Source organism: Engraulis encrasicolus, chromosome 22, assembly GCF_034702125.1.
Source record: "Engraulis encrasicolus isolate BLACKSEA-1 chromosome 22, IST_EnEncr_1.0, whole genome shotgun sequence".
Lineage (NCBI taxonomy): Eukaryota > Metazoa > Chordata > Actinopteri > Clupeiformes > Engraulidae > Engraulis > Engraulis encrasicolus.
The window spans coordinates 46892222-46919373 of NC_085878.1; the positions used below are offsets into that span (position 1 = coordinate 46892222).

The following is a 27152-nucleotide window of genomic DNA, read 5'->3' on the forward strand; positions in this document are numbered from 1 at the left end:
GCGCATGACACCTGTCACCTGTTCAGATTCCTCTGGGAACATGCAGAGACCTGACAGCCTAACTGTGGCTCTGCAGATGTGTCAAGTCAAAGTCAACAAAAAATGTGTCCTGTATACTTAACAAGTGCCACTGCCAACTGGTGAAAACCATCATTCAGAAACCATGTCAAGGTGAGGAATATGTGGCAGTTAACTTTAATAAAAATTGGTAACACTTTACTTAAAGGGACACTGTGCAGGAAATGGTAAAAAAAAAAAAGGTACTGCAACTATGCTGCTTATTGAAATCGGGCTGCCTATTGCCAAATTTGATATTTACATGAAAGTTTACTTAGTATTAAACAAATATTTTGTAGTATGGTCCAAGTACAGTCATTTTTGCAGCTAAAAATGGCTATTTTTGGAAATTCAAAATGGCGGACCATGGAGAAGATCCCCCTTTTCATGTATGAAAAGTGCAATTTTTCCAGTCATAATGAATACTTAGAATTTGATGCTGGTGGTAAGTATTCATGAAAAAGGTAACATTAGTGAATGGGCAGCATGAATTCTGGAAATAAACAACTAAAAATCCCATACAGTGTCCCTACAGCCCATATCTATAGCGCATTATAAGCTACCTACAATGCATTACGACTACATCTATGATGTTGCATGATGATTTATGTTAACAGTCATGAATAACCATGAATCTAGCTTATAATGCTTTATAAATCCAAGGGTGTATGAGTGCTCGTGACTGGATATAAACTACAGGCTGCCTGCATTATGATGCATTATAGATGTGCATTATACAGTGCATTATAAATGCATTCATATGAACTTCGCTTTACTTAGAGCACACATTAACGACTTCTCACATGGAACATTATAGCATCTTATGAGTCCTTATGACAGTTTATCACCCAGGTCTGTGCATAGAGGGGTATAAGTACTCATAATATACTATAAGCCCCATTAGGAAGCCTGTAGTTTATAACCTGTCTTTTTGTCCTGTAGAGGGAGGGGGGGGGGTTGTGTTTGTCTATTGTGTTCTTGTTTATTGTAATGTCTTTGTAATTGTATCAGATGCACTGAAAATGGCACAGAACAATTTTCCGAAAGGACAAATAAATAATCTATCTATCTATCTATCAGTCATGAGCACTCATAACACCCTTGGATTTATAAAGTATTATAAGCTAGATTCATGGTTATTCGTAACGGTTAATATAAAGCATCATGAAACATCATGGGCGTAGTCGTAATGCGTTGTAAGTAATTATAATGCGCATTATCATTTGTTATAAATGCGCTCATAATGCGCTATAGATATGGGCTTCATAGAAAGTGTTACCAATTTTTTTTTTACAACGTTCATCAATGATACTGAAATTCACACTTGACCAATTAACTAATGAAAATATGTTGCTGTAATGCACACGGTTATAAAGATGCACACATTCCTAATAAACCTTTTTGACCCCAAACCACTGCCTGGCCTTACTCTTCATGTAGGTAGTAGTGTTAAGTGCATTGCTAGGCTAAAGTGCAGTTGAGAGGAGGTCAGCCATATCACATCTCTGCCCACACAACCCTGGGCAGGAAACAGGAAGTGCACCTCGGGGCCCCTCCGCCAATCAGGGTCCTAGGAGAAGGGAGGCAGGGGTCAGAGGTCACGTGCCACGAGTGCAGCACTCCCGTCTTCGCTATACACACTCCCGCCCGTCTCCAGAAGGTTGTTGCCGCGGTCACGGTGAGCGGCGTCGTGTCACCGCCGCACAACAGAGACGGGAAGTGGAGAGCGCTGATGGGCTTTCCTCTCCTGGCGAGGCTCCGCACGCGATCGCTGAACCCTGGGCTGAGACCCTCTCGGCTCCTCGCGCCCCTGCTCGTGCCATTGGCTGAGTGCAACCCCATTCTCTGAAAAAACTCTCCACACATCCACACAACCTACCCTCATCATCACTCGCTTGCATCCTCAAAAAATGCCCCTCTACAACCCCCCACCCCAGTCCACAACTGCCCTTCTCACCGCAGTCCACCAAGAAAACAAACCCAAGTGCTGTTTATTTAAAGTGCCATGTCATGGGAAAGTGCCCATCTCCTGAGACTCCTTTAATATAATAAAACAAATCGAAAGTTCTGAGTGCTTGCAGTCAAAGGTGTGTGTTTTTATTAAAGGAGTGATTTAGTGTTTGCACAGGGTATGCGTGTGCGTGTGTGTGTGTGTGTGTGTGTGTGCGTGCGTGCGTGCGTGCGTGCGTGGTGTGACCGAGAGAGCGAGAAAGGGAAAAGAGAGAGAACAGAGAGAAAGAGAGAGAGAGAGAGTGTGTGAGAGACAGAGAGATTGAAAGAGAGAGACAAAGAGAGACACAGAAAGAGTGAGTGTGTGTGCATGACTCCACAGAGCCCAAAGCTGAAATCCCTGTCTTGACGTCAGGCAGCAGCGTGCAGGGGGATGACAAACTTGCAGCCGAAGGGCGACTGGTAGTGGATGCCCACAGCCTGGAAGACCTGCCTGGGCAGCCCCAGGTCGCACAGGTAGACCCGGCCGGCCCCCTCCCCCAGGGCCAGTGGCAGGCCCAGGCACAGGGACCACTTGGCCTCCACGGCCGGCGGCGCCTGGCCCTGTGGGCTCACCGGAGGGTCGATGGTGAGCACCGGAGCCTTGTTCTGGTTAGCCCACTGGGCCGCCGCACGGTACCAGGGCTGCTCTCTCAGCTGAGGGTTCTCGTGGCTGTCCAGGCAGTTGACCACCAGATCCACTGGGCTTGTGGGCAGGTCTGCAGGAAAAACAGCGAGAAGGAGGGGGCGACAAGGGTGAAGGGAAAGACATGGTGGGGAATACAGCAGAAATATGGAGCTAGAGACATTGACCGGGTCAGATAAGAGCATACCAAAACAGCAGTTAACAAAAGACTTGAAACCAGTCTTTCAATTCTATTAATACAATATCAAATATTCACGTTTTTTTTTGTTTCAGACATGTGAAAGTTTGTCATCTTTTACCTGACATGTTTCGACAGTGAAACCTCCGTCTTCATCAGAGGGTCACATGGATGTTGAACAACATCATCCGTTTTAAAGCACGTCACACTTCAACATCCATGTGACCCTCAGATGAAGGCAGAAGTTTCACCATCGAAATATGTCAGGTAAAAGAAAACAAACGTTTACATATCTGAAACAAAATAACTTATTTTATTAATTCATTATAAATTACAAAATGTATAATAACCACAAGACATAATGAACAACATCCATCTAATTTTGTTTTGCTGTACGTACATTATATTCTCCTACGAGTCGACTGGACTTATTCTGGATATATAAGGGACACTGTGTGAGATTTTTAATTGTTTAGTTCCAGAATTCATGCTGCCCATTCACTAATGTTACCTTTTTCATGAATACTTACTACCAGCATCAAATTCTAAGTATGCATCAGGGCTTTTTCTAGGAATTTTTGGCATGAGGGAGCATCATGGCAGGTTCTGGGGGGTGAAGGGGGGAATTTATTAGGGGCGCTCAAAACAGTAATTTATATATATATATAAAAAAAGAAGTATGAGGGTGCACCCGCGGAGGTATGAGGGTGGAGCGCCCCTATTTCCCCGTTCAGAAAAAGCCCTGTGCATTATGACTGAAAAAATTGCACTTTTCATACATGAAAAGGGGATCTTCTCTATGGTCCGCCATTTTGAATTTCCAAAAATAGCCATTTTTAGCAGCAAAAATGACTGTACTTGGACCATACTAGAAAATATTTGTTTATTACTTAGTAAACTTACATGTAATGATCAAATTTGGCAATAGGCAGCCCAGTTTCAATGAGCAGCATAGTTGCAGTACCTTTTTGAATATTTCCTGCACAGTGTCCCTTTAAAGCTTGAAAATGATTTTCACTCCCCTTCCCATAAAGCTGCATTTTACACTATACACCATTGTAGTTATTAATCCTCATCATGTGTGGACTTTTCCCAACCATCTCACTACACTGTCAATCAACACAAGCCCTGCTGTTCTACAATATCTTACTTTGTCAACCATAAGGGGGCAGCAAAATACTCCTGTCTTTTAACAACAATTACTATTAGATTTCAAGTAAGCAACTCTGGCGGAGGCCTTCAAAATTACATGTGTTGCGTTTCCCAGCTGAGAGAACTCCATCACTGTTTGATAAACACGTGGAAATGCAAACAAGTGAAGATGGGCAAATATTACATCCTCATAATCTTTCTGTTACAGGCCGAGAGCTTCATCAAAAAGACTTGAGCGAACAAAAACTAGCTCTCAATGATTATTACATCTTTCATCAGTGATTCATCAACTCCTAACAGTTCTGGATTTACTTTGGGGCTCACCGTGGGTTAAAACTTATAAAATGCAAGTTTGCATAAATCATCTGTAGTTTGAATTTGTTACTTCCTCACTTTACTGGTATTGGACCAATTGGACCAATTGGACCTTTACTGGTATTGGACCAATTGGACCATCACTACTTGTCCTGTCTTGCACTTTGATGTCAGTCTGTAAATGTCAGTCTTGTGAATGTCTATGTCCTTTCATGGTATAGAGAGAAAATGAAACGTCAATTTCCTTGTATGACCTGTGCATATGAAGAAACTGACAATAAAAGCTGACTTGACTTGACTGAGACAATAAACAGAGGATGAAAGGGGGAAACCGCTTTACAGTGTAGTGTTGATTTAAAAAAAAAACACTGTACCTCTGATGCTGGACACCTGCTTGCCCCAGGCACGTCCGAAGAGGCTGATCTCGTGGGTGAGGGCCTCCTGCATCTTCACAAAGTTGGGCAGGAAGAGGATGACCTCCACGTCGTGGTTGGCCAGGTGCCGGCCGCAGCTGACCCCCTGAGCGCCCTGCACGTGCGGCCCACACAGGAGCACCACCGTGGGGCGCTGGTGCACGTTTTTGGGGTTCAGTCTGGAGGTGGGAGCCAGGAGAGGGGAGGAGAGCACAGGAAAGGAATCGATCACAATTCATTTAACAAACGGTAAAATTTCAATCCACCACTGGTCTCCTCCTCAGGCCACAATCCCTCTTCAACCTAAACCTGTTAAATCACTCAGGGGCGCATTCCAAGAACCTGGCTTAGTAGTAAAATCAGGTTAAGTAAACCTGTGGTAGCGGTGAATCATCAAATAGAAAAGCCTGGAGGCTGAATGACACCAGTGGACAATCTATTAGCAGGTTCACCACTTCCTGTAAGCCAGGTTCATCACTTCACCACCTTCTTCTCTTATCAAATCAATAGCCAGGTTCAACAATGACAAGTGTGGATCCTGTTATGCTCTGACCTGCGACACAACTAATGCGGCACTCAAAGGTCTGACAGGAAACAATCAATGAAGACAATTGATTAAAGGCAACAAAACTGCTTTGGTCCACTTAAAAGACTTTGGTCTGTGAAGAAGGTTTTTACACGTCAGATTAGGTCTTGTAAATTGGAGGTAGGTGTGAGTACCCCCCTAAATCCATCTAACCATTGATCTGGACCTCGCTGCTGACATGACTTCATGTCATCTGCTCTACTTTGACCTCCAGATGACATCCACAAGTGACAGAGGCAGGAGAAAACACAGGCAAGAGTGCTACAATTACACAAGACTTTTAATGCCATACAGTTTCTGACTATGAAAAAGCATAATCAGTAATTTATTGCAAAGATGCCCCCCTCCCAAAAATCCCAACAACAACAACTAAAAGATGAAGAAAGACATAAGAGCTGCCTCAAAATATTTGCCTTTTCTGTCTCAAAAATGGCACGAAAAATGGCAATAACTCATATTCATTCCTGTTCTTGTATCTGGTGCTTACAAGGCACGGCAGGGTTTGGGCCTTCCAGGAACTCCCTATATAAGACAGAAATATGCTCGGAGATATGGCATAATGACAGTGTGAAGAGCAGTTAAATGCCTACTACTCATTTATTTACGACCCCCTCATCCTTAACTTCCAGAGCAAAGGTTTAGAGAGGGGGTGGCCGAGATTACGAGCGCTGTCAAGACAGGGACCAAAGACCCTCTCTAGTGCTCAGCTTCAAGACACAAAGCCTGCCAACACGTTACATAACCACCATCACTAGTGAAAGAAACCTTTGAACCACCAGCAAGGTTGTTGCACAAGTTTAGCATTGTGTCAATTGGTTTAAGAGACCAAGAGAGATTATGGTGGTATTTACATCAAAAAAAAGTTTGTGTGGGTTTGGTCGTCGAGGGGCACCAAAGCAACCTCCTACATTGTATGTCCAGTAGTGTGACCACACCTGCTTTTGTCACAGGATAATGCCTCAAGCACCCTGACTGACAAGGTGCCTCACAGAAGATCAGAAAGCACAAATAAACGTCACAAAAAGAAGCCCCCTCGCCTCGCCCCCACTCCAGGGCATATTTGGCCCAACACCTCAGCTTTTTAATGGACTGTGGGGGCGATGCCTGTAGGCTCAATCGTGTCCCCTCTTGCACCAGGACATTTAGGTTTAAGTGAATATATGAGTATACTGTAGGAGCCCCTTTTCCTGTTCCATGTGTATAACTTCCTTAAAGGTTCACTTTGTAATATTTTTTGCAAATTCACATTGGCCATTCGCAAATGTTACCTTTTTCATGAATATTTACGACCATCATCAAATTCTAAGTCATTTTTAATTTAAATAATTTTATGCTGAAACACGTACTGTTCTTTGGTCATACTAGTAAATGTTAGTTTATTACTTAGCAAATATTCATGAAAAGACCAAATTTGGCAGTAGGCAGCAGAGTTTCAATGAGCAGCATAGTTGCAATACTCTGGCCACCATCCTACACAGTGCACCGTTAAGACTTCCAAGATGTTTCAAGGCATTTGCCAGGAGCAATCATAGTGCATTCAAAAATACATAGTACACCACCTTACTATACTAGATACAGTAGAGTATGTATAAATACTGTGCTGTGAAAGCTGATAGATACTTTAACCGTCTTCGAGGTCAATAAAGTATCTCCACTCTACTATACTCTGCTCTACATGCAGAGGGGGTGTGCTTGGGGGCAGAGCACCTGTCATCAAGGTAGCGGTGAGGAATCTTCGGCGGATCTGCAGCGAGCCAGCGAGCGAGCGGGGACAGGATAGCGTGCTAGCGTGTGACAGAGCAATAATGGCTACACCTCACCATGGCAACGGAGGAAACAACACGGTGAATGGGGAGGATCAGAGTCGGTGGCCCTTTTTGTCTAAGCCGAACCATCCTACTCCAAACATGCCATTGCAACATAGTGGGGACAGCAGGTTAAGATGGTGACATAACTCTATAGGACCGACTGGCCTATATTTACAGGAGGAACAACACACAAACGCACACACCTTCCCAGCCATTCATGCACACTACTGCATGACTTCTTACTCACATACAGACACACACACACACACTCACATACAGACACACACACACACACGCACGCACGCACGCACACACACCGGTTGGGCCCTCCAAGGAGTGTGAGGGCCATCTGGCAGGCGCAGACTCCAGTGATCTCCATCCTGCGCTCCAGAGAAAGGCCCTGCTTCTCACACGCCTGCAGCAGCCGCTTGTACAGCTCATAGGATACACTGGGTACCACCAGCCCCGAGTCTGGAGACAGAGACAGAGAGAGAGAGAGAGAGAGAGAGAGAGAGAGAGAGAGAGAGAGAGAGAGAGAGAGAGAGAGAGAGAGAGAGAGAGAGAGAGAGAGTAAATGATGGCCTCCTATGCAGTCATATCAGCGACTGTAATGCACATCTGTATGTGCTTCAGTGCTAGTGGGCATGAGAAAAGGTCTACAAATGTGTAAACACATGCACAAACACACAAGCACTGACAAATGGCCATAATCACAGAGGCACGAAAACATTTTTGGGCAACCACACCACACCACATATACAAGAGCACAAGCACACACATATGCACACAAAAAAAATAAGCAGCAACTCTCAGACCTACACAAAGAACCCCCTGCGCCACACACACAAACAGCAAAAGTTTATTGAAGTTCACATAGAAACAGACCTGTAAGACACACACACGCACAAACACAATGCAAAGAATGTGAGCTACATGCCAGAAAGAAAGCAAGAAATACAATTGAAATGCCCTAAAATTCATTGAAGTATGCTTACCTATAAAAATATTAAGCAATAAAATGAGTCGCATTTAATTACTTGCTGCCCCATGTCTTATTTCAGCCACTATGTGCGAAATCATACAAGCGAGTACTGTGTATGTTGCTGTGATCATGGTCATGTTGCCTCTGTGTGATCGGTACGGTAGGCATCAAGGCGCGTTCAGGCCAACAGAAAACCGTGCCATGTCCGTTCCTGTGCCTAATCTCAAACCGGCTGGCGTATTCTTTCTATATTTTCTCTGCGAACCGTGATGACAATTTTACAAAGTCATTTGCTAGGTTTACATGACACATATAATTCTGAATTAACTGACTTTAATTCTGAATTAAGCTTAATTCTGTTTTAAAAACATTATGTAAACACCTCTTAATTTGGAATTAAAGGACAGATCAAAGTAAACTTGACAGAACTATTTAATTCAGAATTATTCATTCGAAATAAAAAAACATCATGTAAACATAGTGAATATGACTGTTAACTAGCAAATATGTAATGAACTCTGCGGCCCATGCCTTAGTTCAGGCGCCATGTGCAAAACCCATTCATCCCAAGTAGATGACCGCGTTGTCGTGTGTGTGCTCAGTTGGCATCCAAGCCACAGGGAAGCACTTAAGGCCTTAATGGAGTCCCACGGGCATTATGGGCCGCAGGAAAGGCAACTTTCACAGTGTCCTGCCTCAGAAGAGCTCATCAGGGGCGATGAAGGCCGCCTGCCTGGCCTGGCCTGGCCTGGTCTGGACTAGCCTTGCCTTTGCAGGATGCCTGAGCGATTACTTCATGCTGTACAGATACTACCAAGAACAAAGCCTTGTCAGCTTCTCTCATCCTGTTTGACTCCCTCTCAAACACAAACACAACCACACACACACACACACACACAATGTTACACATACTGTATACTGGAAGTGATTATTTACCCAGCAGCATATACACCCCTACAGGGAGGTGTAGATTATGTTGAAACACACACACAGAGAGAGAGAGAGAGAGAGAGAGAGAGAGAGAGAGAGAGAGAGAGAGAGAGAGAGAGAGAGAGAGGTAGAGAGAGAGAGAGAGGGCGATGTACAGGTGTCGTGCCTTCTGCAATGCTTATCTCACTCTCCTTTTCTCCTCGTCTCCACACCCAGGCTCTTTCATCATTTCACCACAGCCACAGGAACACACAGCGGCAAGGTCTACATTGCGTGACTTTGTGCACGTATGAGTAGGTGAGAGCGCAAGCTAGTGGTGAGACTCACCCACAAGTACTGTACATAGGCACGCGAGCACACACAAAGATGCATGCACACCCACACACACACATACACACACACACACACACACACACACACACACACAGTCTGAGTCTCACGCGAGCGATAAACACATCTGCCGGCTGTCATGCAAGCTCAAGGAGCACAGGAAGGAGGGAGGTGCTTTGCTTACTGTAGGATTGGGGTGAGGAGGGGTGAGGAGGGATGAGGAGGGGTGAGGATGGGTGAGGGAGGGATGCAGTTGGGCCGGAAGCCACCAACTAATGACACTGCTGTCATTCCAACAGGTGAAAGGTGAAGGAGGCATTCCGCTGTTAACCCCCACACAAAACCCCCACCTCAAAACGGTGTTAATTAACCCCCAACAGTAGGCACATTAGTGCCATTCCACCCTGTTGCTGGCCCCTCCTACAGATCCTAAACATCAAGTTCTCAGCCCCTGACACGATCCCTTTTAATATTTGTATTCACCTACTCTTTTCTTCTCTCTCTCTCTTGTGCGCAGTGACTGACGGAGTACAGGCTTTTGCACCTTATTTGGTACGAGATGTTAACTGATGCTTTACACTCCCTACCTTTTTTGGTGTAATAATGTAATGTGTTGTAATGTAATTTGTAAATTTAAGATTACGGCCACTCACTCACTCACACACTCTCTCTTTCTCTCTCTCTTTCTCTCCCTCCAATACTCCTCACACCCTTCTCAAACTGTGCCGAACCCACTCAGTCTCTCTCTCACACACATACACAGACATGCATGCGAACACATAAACTCTGACTCAATCCTATGCACATACAGACAGACACAAACCTCTGCACCGCACGCGATGGTGTGTGTGTGTGTGTGTATGTATACACACACAGAGACACACACACACACACACACACACACACACACAATGTTCAACCTGCTCTACCAGGTGGCCTGCAGCGCTGAGGAGATAACCGGGGCCGCAGGCGGGAGCTGACCGCACAGGGCGGGGCCACAGGTGACTCACACAGGTGACTTAACTTAACGTGTGTGTGTGTGTGTGTGTGTGTGTGTGTGTGTGTGTGTGTGTGTGTGTGTGTGTGTGTGTGTGTGTGTGTGTGTGTGCATGCACGCACTGACTTCTACACTTTCTAGTAATACTAGAGCATACTAGATTATATTATATATATTACATGATATGCATGTTAGGGATTACATGCTGCCAGTACGAGATGCTACACATCTGAAAGGGAGTGTGGCGACAGGGAGCAGAGTTGCCATGACATTCGACCACAACTCTTGCAATGGTCAGTCCATCACAAGGATGTTATGCTGACAGCAATTATGCTATGCATCAGACATTAGTCAGGGTGCCGGCTAGGTTAGGTTCTAGACAGGTTAGATGCAGCACTCTACAAACCAGATGGTAACATTAACATAAACAGCACTTTGCACTCAGCTGACACTTTTATCCAAAGCGACTTACAATCATTTACAGGACATTGGTTACACTCCCTGGAGCAATCTGGGGTTAGGTATGAGGGTAGGTATCATGCATGCCTTGCTCAAGGGCATTTCAACCATGGATGGAGGAGGTGTAGGGAGAGGTAAGGATGGGATTTGAACCACAACCCTCTGATCTTAAGACCACATCCCTTACCATTAGGCCACTGCTGACCCAGTATATACCTATTGACAGTATTCACCACAAACCTTACACATACCATCATGGCCAGATTGAGATGGCCCCTAAGCTACAGGTTGCTGTGGGCCCCCCGGGAAGGCAAATTTCACCACAGAATTGCATAGACATTCTCATAATTACAAGCTAGGAATTAAGTATAACATGCCTGCCAGCTGTTGAGAGCAGTAGTAACAACACTTAAAACTATACTCGACATTATAGATTCATTTTTTAATATTGTATCAATACTGCATTCTGCAACTTTTGACTTTTGGCAAATCGGGGGCCGGCCCACTTGCAGGTAGGGCCCCTAGGATGCAGCCATATCTAACCTGTGGGGGCCCACTGGCAGGTGGAGGCCCCTGGGCTGCAGCCATATCTAGCCTAATACGGCCATGCATACTACCATTCAGTATATCAGCATATACACATATCACCGCATATCAGCATATGCTGCACAGGCATCACTCCATGCGTATCACCATGCATACATTCACTAAAGTGGTCCGTGCCATGTAGCAGTGTTGGACAGATGAAGCTGTGGTGTGACACACAAGAGGACAGTCATGTGGTGGTAGAGGACAGTTAAGCCATAGACAATAGACATCAGAGCTGTGCAGCAGACACTAGAGCTGTGTGCAATGAGGCTGCCAATTACACCATGCCTTCCCACCACAACCACCAACCCACACCATCACCACCACCACCCCAACACACACACGCACACGCGCACGCGCACACACACACACACACACACACACACACGCACACACACACACACACGCACACGCGCACACGCAGCTACTGTGCCAAGATTGCAGCCACCCATTCACTCGCTTGCACACTGTTTGAAGAGCACGGATTCGCTTGGAGTGTGTGTGAGAGACAGACTGTCAACAGGTGTTTGCTTTGCTGTGTGCGTGTGTTTTGTGTGTCTATGACAATGATTTGTTGTGTGTATACAGGGCTGTGTGTGTGTACACGGGGCTGTGTGTGTGTGTGTGTGTGTATGTGTGTGTGTGTGTGTGTGTGTGTGTGTGTGTGTGTGTGTGTGTGTGTGTGTGTGTGTGTGTGTGACTTGTACATTTTTGTGTCTGTGTGTGCACGTCAGCATTGTATTAAGTTGCATGAAAGACACGATGTTGTCATTGAGTCAACATGTGTGTCCGGAGGGTCTGGTTCTAGTTCAAAATGTTGAAGTGAGAATGTGCGAGTGCATGTTATTGAGTGCGTGAGTGTGCGTGTGCGTGTGCGTGTGTGTGTGTGTGTGTGTGTAAACGAGAGTGTGTTGTCAGTAGCATTAAACTAGCTTATTGCAGCTAATACATCACAGGTGTGTGGGTCAACCTTTGAGTAAACTTCGGCTGAGAAAGCGACAAACACCTGTAACTAACCTTGGCTTCCATGGCCGAGTTTGAATAAGCCGTTCCAGTCAATCCACTTATGTATGAAGGCAATCAAATCCCTCCTAATCTCCGGTTTTGTTACAATCATCCCCTAGTAAATTTTGTGAGTCAGTCTGCATGAATTCACCCGAGATAATTCACCTTATCGCTTATTATTCACCCTTCCAGGCAATGATGCCGGCATTATGAGTATGCGTGTAACTCTTTGGCAGGGAATGTGTATTAATGTGCATTCATATGTTTGTGTGCTGGGTAGAAGCATTTTGTGTACATCTGTAAGGGAATGTGTACTTCTCTATGTATGGGAGTGTGTATTCATGTGCAATGTGCAACGTTGGTGCGGCGTCTACAAGCATTTTATGTACGTCTGAATGTGTGTGTTTGCATGCCTGTGCATGCATAATTATCAGCATGTGTGTGTGCGTGTGTGTGTGTGTGTGTGTGTGTGTGTGTGTGTGTGTGTGTGTGTGGGTGTGTGTGTGTGTGTGTGTGTGTGTGTGTGTGTGTGTGTGTGTGTGTGTGTGTGTGTGTGTGAATGCAATTTTTGTGTGTGTACTTTCATACTGCTTATGCATGTGTGCGTTGTGTGCATTTTGCGTGCATGTGCAGTTCAGCCGAGCGGCTGTTTATGTAGGCCTGTGTTGGGGCGGCACGCTAATTACAGGCTGCAGAGGAAGAGGATTATCCTGCCTGCCCGGTACAGCAGTACAGCACACTACCCATCAACCCCACCTGCTTCCTGTTTCACCACTCAACGCGCTCAACTGGAAGGTGTGGCGCTCATAAAAGCAATGGAGGAATACTGGCATGCTCTGCCAGCTGACCCACTGTTCTGCCCAGAAGGCGTCTGCTGCTGCTGCTACCTGCTTGACAGATAGGAGCCAGCACAACAAAATAGATAGATAGCCTTTACGTATTGTACCCAAGAGGAAATTCATTCTCACCACAGGGGTGCAGTCACCGCAGAGCAGCGCCTAAAGGCACCAAGATGCAGGCATGCTGTGGCTGCATAGGTTAACCAAATGCTTAGTGAGTATGCACAAATAGGACGTACAACTGTACAAACATGCAACACAACTTATTGATTTCATACATACGTAGAGGTGCACGCACACACAAAGTTATGGTCCCTCACAGGCTCTCCCACTGACTCATGTGTTTCAACCAAAACATGCCCTTCCCTTTTCAGCATCAACACAAACTCCAGGCTTTCTCAGAACAATCACCTGGGTGCAAGGCCTGATATAGCCTTAATCATATTATCTGATGCCTTCAAATAATTTCTGTTCACAATGACCCATCAAGGAGCAATTTTCTCCACACCATTCCAAGACAAACACATTACAAATAAAATATGATCCACCCGCACCTCAACGACCTGAATGGTGGCAAGACTGGAATAATAGATTCAATTACACAAACAACAAGAAATCACAGTGTCATTCATCAATGAGTCACAGCACACAAAGAGGCTGAATGCTACAGCAGGTTAAATTGGCCGGCAAACTGTGAGCGGGGCATCCAGGCATGAGGTTGTCAATGCCACTTTGCCACAGTTTACATTGGCTAGCCTTCTGGAATGCAATGCCAGCCATGGATGTGTGGCAATTTTGCCACAGTGGCCTTCAAGGTGTGTGTGTGTGTGTTTGTGTATGCGTGTGTCCGTGTGTGTGTGTGTCCGTGTGTGGGTCCGTGTTTTGAGCGGACCTCGTTATAAGCTCAATAATACAGAGTATTTGCTTTCATGTTACATATTCCTCAAAAGTAGAGAACGGAGATGGAGAGGCAGCCTGACGGAAACAGAGAGGCAGAATTGGCATGTGTGCATGTAAGCTTTAACAACAATTTTCATTTTCAGATCCACACCTACGACACCTATAATAACAACGTTTTCTTCCACTCACACACGCACGCAGGCACACATAAACACCAGGTCTTGACATTAACTTTTTCGCTTGCCGGGCACTGTGGCTAGTGATTTTCCCGAGTCACTAGCCATCCCGCCATTCTGGTAGCCACAAATTAGATTTTTCTATCATCACGCTGTACATCTAACCTCAGAAGATGAGGTGCTTAAAGCAAGAAGATGAGTGCATGGGTTTCTACATGGAAATAAAACAAACAAATAGAAACTGAGTAACTGAGCTTTTTCTTGAACTTAAATACAAACAATTGATACGCAAGGGCCAAAGTGCAGAATATACACTATTCTGACATGTCATACAATAGAATAAGCTACCTGCCAATGGCTAGTGATACTGAAATTGTTACCAGCCACAGCCAACTTTTACCAGCATTTGGACGGTTGGCAGGTGCCAGTGTCAAGCCCTGATACACACACACACACACATACACATGCAAACACATAAAACACTTGTTCCCATCTACACCAACACATTAATATTCTCTCCCTTTCCATTGTTCTCTCTTGCCAAAGTTTTCAATCGTGCATGCTCATGTGCGTGCTGCGCATCCGTGTTTGTGCATGCATATGTGTGAGACCAACCAGTTGCACTTGAAAGTATAAGTGAATTGCATGATTTACTTTTCAGTGGCAGGTAGAAGTTTACATTTGGCATTTGGCTACTGCACTTGACTGGGTGTATTGGGGGTGTGCTGCCTATGCTTTAGGGCAATTGGTGTGTGTACAAATGACACACTGATGACTCCATGCCAAGCTTGTCCTACTGTCCTATATAAGCATCAATGTGTGCTTGTTTGCGTGTGTGTGTGTGTGTGTGTGTGTGTGTGTGTGTGTGTGTGTGTGTGTGTGTGTGTGTGTGTGTGTGTGTGTGTGTGTGTGTGTGTGTGTGTGTGTGTGTGTGCACAAAAACTGATCCCTTAAGACAGGTTTTCCTCAGAAGTGAGAGCATGTGCATGCTTGCATTTGGGAATAATTGAATTGCACTCTCATAGCTATTGAATGAATGGGTATGTGTGACTGACTGCCAGAAGATATAATAGTTACTGGAAATGGCACTCCTACCCATCTAAACACACAACACACACACACACACACACACACACACACACACACACACACACACACTGCTAAACATCGGCAGCAAGGCAGAGTTGTACTTGAGTCCATGGTACCATGGCAGCTTCGTTAACACAAAGGCCCTTCACCAAACCAGTCTGACATTATTGTGGCTGTAAATGTCGGGATGTCAAATTCTGTGTGCATGTGTAATTTGTGTGCATGTGAAATAGTGTGCATGTACTTGCACATTTCAACGTGAGTGTGCATGCACAGTACTATGGGTGCAGTTAGAGACATGCATGCATGCACGTGTGCACTAGCAATTGTGTGTGGATGACCAGTATGGGTGCATATGAAGTTCTCTGGAGATATGTGTGCATGTGAAACTGTATCCATGCTTTTGTGTGTGTGTGTGCCACGTGTGTGTAAGTGTGCCACGTGTGTGTAAGTGTGCCGTGTGTGTGTGTGTGTGTGTGTGTGTGTGTGTGTGTGTGTGTGTGTGTGTGTGTGTGTGTGTGTGTGTAAGTGGTGTGTGTGTGTGTGTGTGTGCGTGTGCATGTGTGTGTGTATGCTTGTGCATATAATAGATTAGCAGTTGGCTCTGCCATTTACGTATCCTACCTGTTAATACTCTGTACTCTTTGATAGCCTATCAGAGGAAGCTTCTGTTCTACTTCAACTGTTGGTTCCTGCTGGCTGGCTGACTGGCTGGCTGGCGTGCATGTGTGCGTGCGTGCGTGTTTAGAAGGAAGCAAGCATGTGCAAGTGGGAGGGAGAAGATAACAAAAGAAGGGAAAAGGCTTGTAGCAGAAACTATAAACAGTAAGAAGGACAGATGGAGGATAAGAAAGAAGAACAACAAAAATATTGGGCAATGCAATGTGGCTGAAGCTAGAAAGTTAGCTTCCCAAGGTCACATTCCAATCTCTCTCTCTCACTCACACACGCACACATGCACACCTGCACACACCTGTGTGCATATAATCTTTTCTTCACCCACACATCCCCCTCTTTTCCTATCTGTACATCTCAGTCCTGTTCTGCTTCCCTTCTCTACTCACGCTCGTGTGTGTGTGTGTGTGTGTGTGTGTGTGTGTGTGTGTGTGTGTGTGTGTGTGTGTGTGTGTGTGTGTGTGTGGGCTGGACTATGATTTCCCATTAAGGCTTACGGTGGCAATTCGACTTGTCCAACTGTATGACAAGATGGACACAAAGTCAGGTGCGTCTTCCTGCCACTCATCCTATGTGTCAAGTACAAGAAACAAAGACGGAAAGGAAGAGGGAGAGCTACTAACAAAAACAGAGACAAAGAGAATGACTGTGCCTTTCCGATGTGCATTTGTATGCATTGCACACATGTTTGTGTGCATTTGCGTGTGTGCATGCTTGTGTATGTATGTGTGAGCAGTGTTGGGAGTAACTCGTTACAAAAGTAACTACCGGTAATTACTGTAATGCATTACCTTTTTGAGTAACGCAGTAATGTACCTGATTACAGGGGAAAAAATCAGTAATATGTCCTCGTTACAATGCAAGTAACTTGCACATTACAACGCATTTTTTCACCTACATTTTGTGTGGGTATTTTGTTTTCTTTATACGTACAATGTTCGCGGATCACCGCGAGATCAGCTATTGCCTAAGATAGCCTACGTCCGCGCAGAGATTTTAAAGTTTCACGCAGAACATTGCTTCCTCTTTCACGCTTCGTCTCTCGAAATGGCAGCCATAGCACCACCAAATAAGTCAGGAAAGGAGGGGATGCATCCCATTCGCACGAGGCAGGGACACAGCAGGGTAGGCTATCCGACAGGGGGGGGGGGGGGGGGTGCTTCAGTTGTACTTATCAAGCCTCAACTCCACTATCGTCCTTGGCATTGTTCAACAATGTTTATGACAAAATCTGGCGCATGTGGGGGGTTGGGGGGTCGGACGTAAAAAAAAAAAGAAATTGAAAAAAGAAATGGAAAAATCCGACCAGACGATGACCAAACCTGACAACCAACCGGAACCAAACTTTTATTTTTATTAGGCCTTATTGTATGTGGGTAAGACGCAATTCCTGAAAATAGGCAAATCCTTATTTCCAGTCATTTTGGCTAAAGTAACTAAAAGTAATGCAAAAGTAGTGTAATGCCTTACTTTAAAAAAAAAAAGCAATGTTGTAATGTAAGGCATTACTTTTAAATGACAGTAACATGTAATCAGGGTTGGGGAGTAACGGATTACATGTAACGGCGTTACGGTAAAAGAATACAAAATCAATGTAATTGTAATCCGTTACATTACAAGCAAAAAAATATGTATTCAGATTACAGTTACATTCAGTGGGAATGGGGATTACTTAACAGGATTACAATTCTTGCGAAATTGCGTCTTTGGTCCCTTTTATTTATTTAATTATTATATTAACTGATTTATTTATTCATTTATTGTTATGCCGTGGCTTGTATGTTGTGATTTTTGGTTTTTCGCCGGAATCATCACCTGTTACGTAATGACGACAGTGACAGTAGCATTCCTGACCGACCTACGTTCTCTCAGCCTTGCTTCCCTTCCCTGCTGGTGGGAGTGTTCAATAGTTCGTTGTCGTTGCATCAATCACTCAGTCAAAGAAGTACAGAGCAGTCGTGAGCAATGGAGAAAAATGCATTTACCCGGTGGAAATACAATAAACATTTCAGGTAACACTTTAGAATAATGGATGCAAAAAAGCATTATAAAGACTTAATAAATAATTAACTATTGATGAACAAAACATTAACAAACGTTTGTAAATGACTAGGAAATGTAAACAAATGCTTGTAAATGACTAGGAAATGCTATGTTAATATTTTATATTTATCAAACATTTACAAGTTGCTTGTAAATGAATAAAATACTCTGTTATAAGGTGTATAAAATCTTGAATATATCATTTGTAGATGTTTTATAAAGCATTAATAAAGCTTAGTTAATAATAAAAACATTTGTTAATATTTTATTCATCATTAGTTCATTATTTACTGAGTCTTTACTAAGGAACATTATTATAAAGTGTTACCACATTTCATTTTCAAGGAAGACAAGGGCGCCAATATCGATGTCCAGTGCCGGTTGTGCCAACCCAAAGTCAATATTTTGTAAGCGTCGAAAGACACAATGTCTAACTTAAAGAAACACCTCCTGGTAAGACTGCTAATATTCAGCATGCATGCAACATGTGCGTCAGCACTTTCAGGTCATACATAGCCTACTCTGGAAAAAAAATATCATGGGATGGGGAGGCTTTTCAAAACAAAAGTAATCCAAAAGTAATCCAAAAGTAATCCGTTACATTACTTAAATATTGAAGTAATGGGATTACATTACTGAATACATTTTTGAAAGAGTAATTTGTAACTTTACCGGATTACATTTAAAAAGTAACTTCCCCAACCCTGCATGTAATAAGTAGTGCATTACAGTTTTTGAGTAACTTTCCCAACAGTGTGTGTGAGTGTGTGCATGAGTGAGTGCACAAGTGTCTTACCTGTGCAGAACACCTTATCCCGATACTGTGTGCGTGTGTGTGCGTGTGTGTGTGTGTGTGTGTGTGTGTGTGTGTGTGTGTGTGTGTGTGTGTGTGTGTTAGGGATGCAAACGATTAATCGATTAATCGACTTTAATCGTTCAATGCGTTAATTGATTTAAAAAAATTAATCGCAATTAATCGACAATTCAACTGACAAGAGACCCAGGTGAAATGGGCATGTGAAGAGTGTGTGTGAAGAGGGGTGTGACTAGTGGGAATATTTAAATCACCTTTGGATTAAAGAATTGAAATAGAATTAAGTTAAATGTGGTATTTTATCTCAATTTTTAATTAAAAATTGAAAACATTGAGATTTCAGGGGGAAAACGCCGCTTATCAATTAATCGTAAGTCGATCGATAAGGCTATCAACTAATGATTAATGAATTCATCGATAATTTGCATCCCTAGTGTGTGTGTGTGTGTGTGTATGTACAGTACATGTGCCTTACCTGTGCAGAACTCCTTATCCCGATACGGAGAGTGAGTGAGTGAGTGAGTGAGTGAGTGAGTGAGTGAGTGAGTGAGTGAGTGAGTGAGTGAGTGAGTGAGTGAGTGAGTGAGTGAGTGAGTGAGTGTACGTACAGTACATACGTCTTACCTGTGCAGAACTCCTTGCCCCCATGCTGTGGCACGGTAATCTGCCTGTAGACCACTGGCTGACCCTCCAGCACGTTCTCATCATGCCTGTAGCTGGGCACTGCCGGGTTGCCAGGCGTGCTCCGTTGTCTCGACCCGTTGCTGTTGCCATTTCGATCCATCTGGGAATAGACGGCGGCCTTGTCGAAGAGCGCCAGGTTGCCCTCGAAGTCGAAATCGGCGTCCAGACCCTCTGTGGTGGCATCGCCGAAACACTCATTGTCCTTCACGCGGCCAGTGGAGGCGCCTGCTGAGCTGCTCCTGCGTGGGACAGGCGGGATGGAGGCCTGTGACACAGCTCTGGGGGCCAGGGGGGCTCCTAGCAAGGGGCGGGGGGTTTAAAGAGGAGACATCTTTAGAGAACACCTGAAACTCACTTTGACTGATTTGGACTGCGATTCGCCAATCTTTTGTCAGTTCTCAGTAGTGTCCTCGGGAATGATTCTGAGAAAATCATTCAACCCTCCGCACTGCCAGGAAGGCCACATAACGACGAACGGCATGCAAGACATGCGTCTGTAAACTGGTTGCTGTTGTGTAAAACATAGAAAGCTGCAGAGATGACCACAATAGAAGACATCTAATACCTTGTTTAGTATCAGTTTGCATTCTTAAGCTTGACGGGTGACTAACCGAGGGCCAAGAGACATTCTTGAGCTGTCTAGTCAGACATTCATACACATCATACACATCCATAGATAACACGCGTACATAGAAAAATGTTACATAATTTCGGTATGGCAGGGAAAGCGTACAGTATCTCATGTAAAAGGTTAAATGTAGTTTAGATTCTTAGAATGCTGGCATTGGTTGCAGTGCTGCAACCCCTACAAGCTGAGCTACTTTGCAATCCCTTTGCCAACAATTCTCGAGGAATTCACTGAACTTCAAAACCTCTATTATCCAAAGGTGATGGGGGGCTGGTTGGTGGTGAAAGGAGTAGGGGGGTGAAAGGGGATTTGAACAAAAAGGTTTGTGTTATTTTAAGTAAAGCATTTGATTCATTGACTTCACACCAACACGAAGCAGGAAGGTAAATCAGGCATCAGGAAGCATCATTTTGACAGGCTAAGTCTCAGTCTCAGTCTCCCCCAGTGGTGTAGTCTACTTTTTTATGGTGGGTATACTGTATATTTGAGCATTTTTTAAGTGGGTATACTCTATATATTTGTGCTATTCAAAATAATGGATCAATCCATTTTAAGTGGGTATACTGAAATCCCTGAAATGTAGAAGTGGGTATGCTCCGTAGACTACACCACTGGTCTCCACACCATGTAGGTTAACTAAAGTAGCAGACTCACATCAGCATTTGCTCAGCTCCTTCCATTCAGTACAGTTCTAGTCTCGAGCACGCGTGCGGAGCACAAGAACCATGAGCAATGATATTGGGTCATTGACATTTTTAAGTAACAGACTTCAGGTGCGAATGCCATAGCGAATGCCGCTACTGTTTCAATTACCGGTAAATGATTTAAGTTAAAAACTGGTAAAAAAGTAAAAGCGACCACTGTTTTTTTCCAGGTAATTAATATTCATACAATTCAAACAAGTGTCTTTAGCTGTGGTTGCACCACCCTTATGTCTGCTACTAAAGAATGCCAATGACCCATTTCTAGGAACTCTAGGAACACAAATGAGAAAAAAAGAGCACACAGACAGTCAGACGCATGCACGCATGCTCACAGAAAACAAAAGCAAAGTGCAGAAAAAAAAGAACCAACAGAGGAACAAAAAAGAAAAGAGTGAGCAAGCAAGAAAGAGATAGAGAGCAAGCGAGCGAGAGAAAGAACAAACTGGAAAAACCTGGTCCTCAGTCGCAGTGTCGCAGAGCTCTCACGCAAAGCAAAAGCATGTAGTGAGAGTTGCACGCCAGCATCCTCAATACTCTCTCAGGTTTGCTCCTGTCACGCAACATGCATAGACACACAGACGAGCACACACACACACACACACACACACACACACACACACACACACACACACACACACACACACACACACACACACACACACACACACACACACACACACACACACACACACACACACACACACACACACACACACACACATGCATATGCACACACAGGCACATACACAACCATCATCCATTAGCACATGCACTGTCTTCAAGGGCGGTCTTACTCCTCAAAAAACAGCACCTGAGCCATAGCCGTACTAGGGATGGGTGATATCTAAAAACAATGACCACATCATATTCTTCCATATACTGATAACTGACTGATGACTGATTTATGGGCTGTGGATGGAAATTTTCTAACTGATTGGACAGGGCATAATCACATGTTGTACTGTGCTTTCAAGGAATAGTGTGCATGAACAGACACACTGAGATATGGGTCAATGACAAATAAGGGTTTGCACAATGAGAATTTCTGAAATATTTCATGCCATGTCAAACATTTTTAACATTTTTTTTGTACAAAATGAATGTCTGGTTGACCTTGAAAACGTGACATAGCACAACCACAGCAATAACAGAAGTTATATTGGATATTTACTTTCAACTACACAGAATAAAAGTTAGGTTAATTAAAGAGTTAGTTAATATCATTCCACCACTTGAAAACAGAGGACATTGTGATTGTGATATTGCTGTATAGAAACAGACCAATACTTAACCCTCTTTGGCATTTTTTACATACAATTTTGACAAATGATTCTAAAACTGGAAAAAGTTGTCAGCACATTGAAATAAAGGACTGTATCTTAGTCACTATGACATTTCCTGTAAAACAAGAATATATTTATGGGAAATAATGGTTACACCAATCACAAACCTGCAAAAAGTCTGTATCAATTGGTACAACCATGACCATCTTGATTTGGCTTGCCAACCGTCCTTGAAATACGGAATCGTCCGTATTAAGAGATAAAATTATGTGTTCCGTATTGAGCTGAAACGGGACGCTGGACGTTAAAATGCAGGAAATGACATCTAAAAAAATTCAACATTTTATGTGGGAGGACCCCCAGATTCCCCCGCCACAATCAAGTGTCCCGTATTATTTCCATTGACAGTTGACAACTCTAATCTTGATTTTAGTGCCAGTTTCTTCTGTGAATCAACATCAAAGTCTCAAGTCTCAGTTGCAAAACAAAATGCATTCAGTAGTAACATTTCACAGCACAACCCCAGGCTGTACAGAGTTAAAGTGTTCCTAATGTGCTCATGATGGCTAACCACAGACAAGTGCGCTGACTGGCAGCTGTATGTGTGTGTGTGTGTGTGTGTGTGTGTGTCTAAATATCATTGTTTTACTGACAGCCGACAGAATAAGGCAAGTTTTTAAAGGATGAGGAGCCAAAAGGGAGGGAGAGAGAGAGAGAGAGAGAGAGAGAGAGAGAGAGAGAGAGAGAGAGAGAGAGAGAGAGAGAGAGAGAGAGAGAGAGAGATATGAACAGTGTGGTTCAGGGCCACAGCATACCCCTGAGGTAAGTCTGCACATTTAGGGTTATTACCGTACTTCCCCTTTCTCAGGCTATTTATGTCCATTCATCTGTTCGTGCAGCACTTCCTCTCCTGGCCATCCCCCTCTTTTTCCAACTTATCGCTCTCATATCCACCCCACCACCACCACATTTCCATCACTCTTCCCCCACCCTTTCCTGCAATTTCTTTGATTTCACACCTTTTCCTCCTAATCCCCTTTTTCCTAAGCTTTCCCACCCTCCCTCCCTCAGTTCCACCCATCTCTAACACTCTCGCTATTCCTCTCTTTTTCTCTGTCAATTTTTCCCTCCCTCCTTCCCTCCTTCCTTATTCCACTAACTCTCCACAGCCTGGGGGCCAAGTGGAAGAGTGTGCGGCGGGCCACGGCGGGTGGATGACAGACCTGTCACAACCAGGCAAGCAATCCAGGCAATCGCCTAGGGCCACCAGATGAAATGGGGGACCCCTGATAATGACTGGTTATGTACTTCTATTGAAATAACATGAAATTACAACAATGAAAAAAAATGTGTGAGGGTGGCAGCACTACCCTGTATTCAGTGATCGAAAAGTGTTATATCAAAATATCTTTTGAGGGGGGCCCTCCCCAGGACTCTGAAGAGGAGAGAGGGGGCCCCAAGTCCATCTATGCCTAGGGCCCCAGAATACCTTGAAACAGCCCTGGTTGATGGATGGCTTGTGGTGCAGCGAGAGAGTGAAAGGGTCAGCGTGTCCCCTGCCACTCAGCACTTCAGGCCCGCTGCAAATTGTGCATTAGCCTCTTGGTCAGCGGCCACCCGTACTGTGCTGCAGATTACAACTAAAAGACAAAAGGTAAACATTGCTCGCACTTGCAGCTACAGCCTGCCTGGCCTGCCTGCATGCCTGCCTCACCGAGACTATACCACTTCCTGTGGAGAGAAACAAGGGGGGAGTGGTGGTGGTCTAGAGGAGGAAAGCGGCGGTGGTGGTGGTGGGGTTTCCTGTACCAGGCCAGAATAAGTTAAGAGAACTGGACAGAGGGGAGAGTGGAAAAATGGGAAAGGACAAAGATAGAACAGGAAGAGAGAGCGAGAGAGAGAGCGAGAGCGAGAGAGAGAGAGAGAGAGAGAGAGAGAGAGAGAGAGAGAGAGAGAATGGAGGAGAGATAGTTAGAGGTGAATAAAAAGTGAGGAGGGATGAGAAAGAGAGAGGTGGTGGTGGTGGTTGTGTGGGAGGGAAGGGAGGGGGGGGGAAGAGGAGGAAAGAGAACAAGAGGGGCAGTGCGGCACGTAGCCCAGCCATTGCATAACTGCTCTGTAGGCTCGCGGACACGGCAACAGGGGGATGTTTATTGATCTTAGTCACACAAGTATTGTAAAGAGGAACTTTGGTATAGGCCCCTAGCACGCAAGGGGGATTCTCCTGGGAGGCGGCAGGGGAGTAGGCAACCGAGGGTCAGCACTCGCCTGAGGCAGTGGAGGGGGCAGTGGAGGGGAGGGAAGGGATGGGGGCGGTTGACCACAAGTGCCCGTTGACACCACCCTACGGAACAGGAGTGGCCTGAATGTACTCAGCGATCAGAACAACCAGGGCACAGCAAGGTAGTGTCGGGCCACCCCCCATGGGAAAATACCCACACAGCAACAGTTTGGTGGTAGGGGCATCAAAGGGAAAATTGCAAGATCTCTACTGCACTTTGGCACCATATTTTGACTCGACTAAAGTATGGTTTGCTGGATAGCTACTAAGTGCAGTTCAGCCTGCTTCAGGTTTAAAGACAGAGTTAAGATCTTAATGGTGCATTAACGCTCATTACTGGAACCTGGAATCAAGCACTTGGGAAAATAAACCCACCCAGCTCACAGGTATTATGACAAGTGCATAGGCTGGATGGAATTAGTCAAGAAAGCAACACGTACATGGAGACAAAACATACATGACCCATATACAGCTCCGACAAATATTAAGATACCACTTCAAAATAATCAGTTTTTCTGATTTTCTTATCGATAGGTATGTTTGAGGGAAACTGACATAGTTGTTTTATTCTAAAAACTACTGACAACATTTGCTCTGAATTTCGAAATAAAATATTGTCATTTACAGCATGTATTCACAAATGGTCGAAATAACACAAATGCAAATGTGTTCAGGCCTCAAACAAAATGCAAAGACAACAACAACATAATAGTGATGATTTAACTTTGGAAGAGCAAAGAAATCAATATTTCGTGGAATATCCCTGGATTTACAGACATCTTGGCACGCTCTCCACCAGTCTTTCATATTGTTTTTAGATTACTTAATTCCATTCCTGGGGCAGAGATTCAAGTTGTGGAGCTTTATTTGATGGCTTGAAACACTCCCTCATCCTCTTGATCACATTTCAGAAGTTTTTAATGGGACTCATGCCTGGAGATTGGGCTGGCCATGAAAGACCATCCTCAGAGTTGGGAATCATTGTCAGAGTAGAGGGAAGCAAGTTTTCGTCCAAGATAACTTTATATGTGGCTTCAGTTAGCACGCCATTTCTAAAGATGAATCTGACCAATTCCAGCCTCACGACAGCACCCTCAGATCATCACTAATTCGCTGCCAAATTTTGACATTTTGTCATTTTCTGCAAATAAAAGCTCTAAAATTTCTAAATATTTTAATTCGAAATTCCGAGGGAATGTCAGTAGTTTATAGAATTAAATAATAATGTTCATTTTACTCAAACACATACATAGAAGTAATACAATTTTGAAGTGATCTCTTCAATTTTTTTCCAAGGCTGTATACAATATGCTACCTAGTACCTAACATCAACTTGCAATGTAACCATGGCTGGGCCAAAGTGACAAAACAAAGTCCACAATGATCTAGGTGCAAATCAGTTACATGAGCTTGGGTATTAAAAGAGACACACAACAGCAATTCTACAGTACCATATCCTTAAAAGGTACACTGTGCAGGAAATTGTCAAAAAAGGTACTGCAACTATGCTGCTCATTGAAACTGGGCTGTCTATTGCCAAATTTGATCTTTACATTAAAGTTTACTAAGTAATAAACAAATATTTCCTAGTATGATCCAAGTAGAGTCATTTTTGCAGCTAAAAATGGCTATTTTTGGAAATTGAAAATGGCGGACCATGGAGAAGATCCCCCTTTTCATGTATGAAAAGTGCAATTTTTCCAGTCATAATGAATACTTAGAATTTGGTGGTGGTGGTAAGTATTCATGAAAAAGGTAACATTAGTGAATGGGCAGCATGAATTCTGGAAATAAACAACTACAAATCTCACAGTGTCCCTTTAAACATTAGCCCAGAAATGTAGTTAAACATAATGTATGCTTTATGTCACATGACCTTGAGAAGACATGGAATTGCATATGCTTTAGGACATGGTTTGTTGGCTTGAACTATTGGGTCATTTCATGTGAAAACAGACACTTTGGTGTCTGACCAAAACAGATTTTATCAAAATGTAGTGTCTTTTTAGTGACTATGTACTGTAGAACCCTGAAATTGCCTGGCTGTGGCACTAAGATATGTTGTTTGAAAGCTCTTCTCTAGCTCTACCAGTTACACAAACAACATGAAACACAACAGTTATCCAAGTATGAATAAATTGTATATTTTAATATTTAAAGTTGAATATAAAAGATATTTTGAAATTGCCAAATATCTTCTCAAACCCCAGCCTGTAATCGCAAACAACACCTGAAATTATAGTGTTTGGCTCTTGAGTCGTTTCTGAGATAATTGGACTAAAATTTTGGCGTGAATTGCAATAAAGTAGTAATAGAGTACTTTTAGGGAGGGGTGCCCCACTTGACATGAGTACCTCAACTGGCACTCCACACAAAATGCTAATGCTAATTTGGGCAGAGTGTCAGGTGGGGCAATCTCCTCTAACATTACGATATTATTACTTAACTATAACTCATTTCAACCTTTCAGTCATCTCCAAAATGACTCAAGGACCAAGCATCATACTTTCAGGTGTTGTTCATGACATTGCAGGCTAGGTTTGGACAAAGATATTAGCCATTTTAAAAGACAGTTTTTTAATATTCACTTTGTAATATTTT

The 27152-nt window shown here is 43.9% G+C and overlaps 1 protein-coding gene across 1 annotated transcript in view; it reads right to left on the minus strand.

Annotated features, from left to right (window-relative positions):
• Positions 1-2129: 2129 nt before the first annotated feature.
• LOC134439337 (enhancer of mRNA-decapping protein 3-like) overlaps positions 2130-27152 on the minus strand; it is a 29023-nt gene continuing 4000 nt past the window's right edge. The window contains exons 4-7 of the mRNA XM_063189244.1: positions 19596-19952; positions 7462-7615; positions 4712-4929; positions 2130-2765 (exon numbers count right to left, since the gene is read on the minus strand). Of these exons, the coding sequence (XP_063045314.1) occupies positions 2419-2765; positions 4712-4929; positions 7462-7615; positions 19596-19952 (1076 nt within the window). The 3' untranslated portion in view covers positions 2130-2418. The remainder of the gene's footprint in view (positions 2766-4711; positions 4930-7461; positions 7616-19595; positions 19953-27152) is intronic.